Consider the following 4,524-nt stretch of genomic DNA (forward strand, 5'->3'; position numbering starts at 1 on the left):
ATCCCCCAGGCTCTCATCAGCAAGCAGGTCACCCTGGCCTCAGAGCAACTCATCCAGCCAGGAACGCATTAAGAGTCTTGCTTTAAAGGGGAGGATACAGACTCAGAGAGGATGGGTGACCTGCCCAAGGCCGCACAGGAACAGCCGTCCTTTTTAAGACTTCGGCCCCGTGGTGCCTTGCTTCGTCTGTGGGCAGGGTGAGGTCCCAGGCAACCCCAGAAATCAAAATGGGGAGGGGAGGGCCGCTATTACTGATCTAGCCAGTCTACCCTGGGCGACCCAGCGCCACTGGCTGTGCCTGACTCCATGGAGGAGGAGGGAGGAGGAGGAAGGAGGTAGTGTGGGCACCGCCCCAGAGTGATTTGGAGAAGGGAAACACTTCCTCTTTCCACAGATGCTACCCCCTAAAGGGTAGTCCTGGCCTGCACTGGTCCATCTTCATGGGCACAGGGGCCATGGCGTGGAGCGGACCCAATGTCTCAGGTCCTGGCCAGCCCAAGAGGACAGGCTTCCTTCCCTGAGTCCTGCCCGAGGGAGTGCATATGCATTATCGATGCTACCAGATCAAAGGTGAGGGGCCCTCACCTTTTCACTCAAAATCCCATCCAACAGTCTTTTGGCTGACTCTGCATCTTAGACCCCAGGAAGGGGACTGCTGGCAATACTTTTCTCTGCCTGAGCTGTCCCTCTTATTGTCCAGGGAAAGAGTAGAGAGAAGGGAGGGATGGAGGACAGAGACTAAAGGGAAGGGAGTGCCAGAGGAGAGGAAAGGAGGGGCATACCCCCTCCTCTGTCTCCCCAGTCTCCAGGCAGACACACTATCAATATATGGACAGAAAGGGGCTCCCATCTCTGTCTCTTCTACTGACTGCTTCCAACTTCCCTGCCCCCACCCCACAAATTGAAACAAAATAATAACAACTGTGGCTTTTACACTCTGTTCCTACAGTGTCTGGGAGGGGGGCCTCCCGAGCTCTACAAACTCCCCTGGGCTGTAGCAGGCCGATTCGGGGGTGGGGATGGGTGTGAACAGATTGTATCCGCAATTTCCAGGACAGGATAGAGATCTGGCCCAGGCCTCTTAGCACTCTTTCCCTCCAGCCTTCAGGATCCAAAACACAGGGGAGGGGGCGTGGCTTGGCTGCCTTCCCAGCGCCCCCTACTGGGGGAAGGTAGGAGGTCCTCGGGCAGGAGGGGCTGATCAGCCGTGGGCGAGGGGGTTTCAACACTGGCTCTGCCCCCCCAAAGCTCCCCCAACCCAGGAGTGCCCCCCACAATACCCTCCTACATTCGCCTATCTGGATGGTGGAAAACGGGTCGGCTTCACTCCTCACTTAACCCAGCCACTTCGTCTCCACCGCGCGGTCTCCTCCTGTGCAAATGGGGACAATGACCCTCTCCCAGTGTCACAGGGATTAAGGTTTGTAAAACAGAGATAAAGTCGGGGCACAGAGTAGGTGCTCCGCAGATGTTAGCATCCCGTTCTCTCCCACTCCTGCCTAGGAGGGGCCTGGGTCCCTCTTCACTGTAGGAAGGGGTACCGCACCATGAGACAGGAAGGATGCAGCGAGCAAGGTGCAGAGCTGAGGGCATTACGTCGGTGATCTTGCCTCATCGCAGCCTTTGAGGGAGGTTCTGGTAAGATCCCTGTTTTACAGACCAGGAAACTCGCTCAGAGAGGTCATCCTATGTAGAAGGTGGCAAAGCCCGAACTCCAACTAGGCCTGCCTACTCCCCAGCCCGCGTGGAATTCCGGGAGTAAGCAACCCATAAAGCAGGGGGGTGTCCCCTCCAGCCTAGACTGGCAATAAGAAAGAAAGACCCTGACCTCCGCAAACACACAGCACAATCCACAGACCTCTCCCCCTTAAAGACACTGTGCCCTAAGTCACGGCCTCCTCCAGCACATGGACAAACTGACACCCCCTCCTCCCTCCCCCCCCTCTGGATTTGATTCTCCCAAAACACACTCAACCCTCTGACCTTCTCACCCCATACATACAAACCATTAACCCCCTTCCCAATACACACTCAGCCTTGACCCCCCACAGCCCTAAAACACACACAACCCTGACCCTCCCCACAATGCACACAGAATCCCAACCCTCCACGGTAAATACCAGCCGTCAGAGATCAAGCCCCAGGGGCTCTGCGGACGTGGGGAGGGAATCCTGTACCATCTCTCGGGCCTCCCACTCTGGCTCCCTGACTGGAGTAGGACCAAAACCCACCCTCTCCACAGTGACCTGGACCTGTCATTCCACAGGCCACCGCGTCTCTGAACAGGGACACCCAAGACACCCAAGGTCCAGCCTCCTCCTCATGTGGGGTGAGGGATGGGAAAGGGGGGGGATTATCCAAACCCTTCTGTTGGTGGGAAGTGGAAGGAAAGAGCCTCATCTGGGAGGTTTCCTACAAAAAGGGTGACCGTGTCTCCCTGCAGGAATGGGGGCCACCAAGGTCTCCCTCTCCTAGGAACTGCCTGACCCCTGGCACCAGCCCCAGGGCAGGGAGAGCAGGGTAATGACACATGTGAATTTTGATCTGTCATGCTTCGCTACCCAGGACTGAGGAGCTGGGGTCACCAGGCCACCCAGCCCTGCACAAGAAGGAGGGAGATGCCTGGCTCCCTGAGGCCCGTGGCTACACCTGTGGTCACGAAGAAGGAGAAGGTCGGGGAGAAGCTCAGAAGTTGGGGGTCTGGGTAGGAAGAGAAGTTGTTTACTAGGAAGAGCAGAGGGTAGAGAAACCCACACGCTCAGAGGGAGGGGGCAGGAAAGGGGCATTGCCTAACCTGGGTGGGGAAAGCCAGAGAAGGCTCCACTTGCCCGAAATATGGCACCCCACCCTGGGGAGAAAAGGTTACCAGGGTGGGAAGTCGGGGACCCGGAAGCCCTCCCCACCTCTAAGAAAGAGGAAGAAGCTTGCAACATTGAGAGGAGGGCATGGCATTTGCTCGTCTGACACAGGGTGGGCAAGAACCCAGCCCAGGCCCCAGGACCCTCCAACTCTGAACAGTGCCTGGGGCTCTGTTCCCATCACCTGGGGAAGGACAACTTATCCACAGGTACCAGGTTATAAGCCTCCTACTTCTCCCTCCCTAAAAATCCCATCCTGGCAGGAAGCAGACGCTCGAGTTACCCCCACCAAGAATACGAATTTCAGTCCCTGTAGACAGAAGGAACCACACACATGCCCATCCATTCCTCAGCAACTCCGAACCCACAGACTGGCCTTCCTCGTCGCCTAGCACAGACTGGAAGACTAGGCCAGGATCGGAGGTCTCCGCCTCCCAGGTCACTGTGCCATCCGCCACCACTGCGTGAGGACGGAAGAGAGGAAGGAAACAGAAGCTGGAGTGTGAATGGCATGACAGTGGACACAGGCAGTACCTGCCTGCCCCCGGTCGCCGGCCATAAAGAAGGGACACCTATAGGAGCACAGACACGGAGCCCCTGCTCCAGCAGCCGGTAGGGCCTGGGAGGGAGGGGCCGTGGCGTAGCCAGAGGAGGAGGTCCAGGAAGCGGCGGTGGCGGTGGGCAGACGGCCAGTGTGGGCAGCGAGGCGCCCAGCCAGGGCCTGCCCCAGGGACAAAGAGACTCCCTGGCTCCGGGGAGAGAGTGCTGCCCCCACACTGAGAAGGGGACACTGACCCAGCCCAGCCGGGCGCGCAGGGCAGTGGTGCCAGGCAGCCCGCCAGTGGCCGTGGGAGGGGCAGTGGGTGCCCGGGGCAGGGTGTTCAATCCCTGCCCGCCAGGAGAGGTGGGACACGTTTCCCAGGTCAGCAGCTGACCGGCCAGCCGGCTGTCCACGGCCCATTCTGCTGCTTCCAACCCCTCCCGCCCCAGGCCAGGCCCCGGCTCCCTCCTCCCCCCAAGCCCTGGCCTGGTGCCCAGCTGGGCCCTGGGGGCCAGAGTTACTGTAAGCGGCCTGGCAGGCCCAAGGCCTGGACTCTGCCAGCTGGCCATAGCTGCTGCCACCTCCCACTACCTGGCTCGGCCAGCCGGGGCAGGGTACTGAGACCCCCGTCCAGCCAACAGGCGACCCCCATGGCAGAGGGTGGAGTCACAGAGAAAACACAGGCCCTGCCAAGAGCATGCAGGCTCACGCAGCCGGAGTCCAAGCCGAGCGCCCCCTCCTGGGACACTGGCCCCAGCCACCAGGCAACGGTGGGCGGAGCTGGCAGGGAGGGGGGAGTAGGGGGGGGGTCCAGCCGCCCTGGCAGGCTGCTCCTTCAAGCCCTTTCCCTCAGAGGCACTGGCTGGGCTGGGGCGGAGGTGGGGTGCCACTCTCCCTAGAGTTGCCATTTCCACCAAATGTCGAGAGGTTTGTTTACCCGCCTCCGGCCTCTGTGTCCAATCCTTGGAGCTATTTATAAGGCCCTCAACAGCACAGTGCAGGAGAGGGCGCCAGGAGCCCTGAGCAACAGCGTCGTTGCAGCTCTCCCTCTGCCGCCCCCAACATCAAACATGACCCCTGTGATCAGCCTACAAGCCTCTCATCCTTGAGCCCCCCCCCCCCCCC

The 4,524-nt window shown here is 59.9% G+C and overlaps 1 protein-coding gene across 3 annotated transcripts in view; it reads right to left on the reverse strand.

The window, feature by feature from the left end:
• Window positions 1–4,524, reverse strand: part of RARA (retinoic acid receptor alpha) — a 45,774-nt gene that overhangs the window by 19,624 nt on the left and 21,626 nt on the right. Inside the window, exon 1 of one of the 3 annotated variants that reach the window (XM_040640663.1) lies at window positions 3,991–4,066. The exons of the other annotated variants lie outside the window; for them this stretch is intronic. Within the exon in view, the coding sequence (XP_040496597.1) occupies window positions 3,991–4,051 (61 nt within the window). The 5' untranslated portion in view covers window positions 4,052–4,066. Of the gene's footprint in view, window positions 1–3,990; window positions 4,067–4,524 lie in introns of those variants that run through there. 3 annotated transcript variants of the gene reach the window in all.

The sequence above is a fragment of the Ursus maritimus genome, unplaced genomic scaffold (assembly GCF_017311325.1).
Source record: "Ursus maritimus isolate PB19 unplaced genomic scaffold, ASM1731132v1 scaffold_24, whole genome shotgun sequence".
NCBI lineage: Eukaryota > Metazoa > Chordata > Mammalia > Carnivora > Ursidae > Ursus > Ursus maritimus.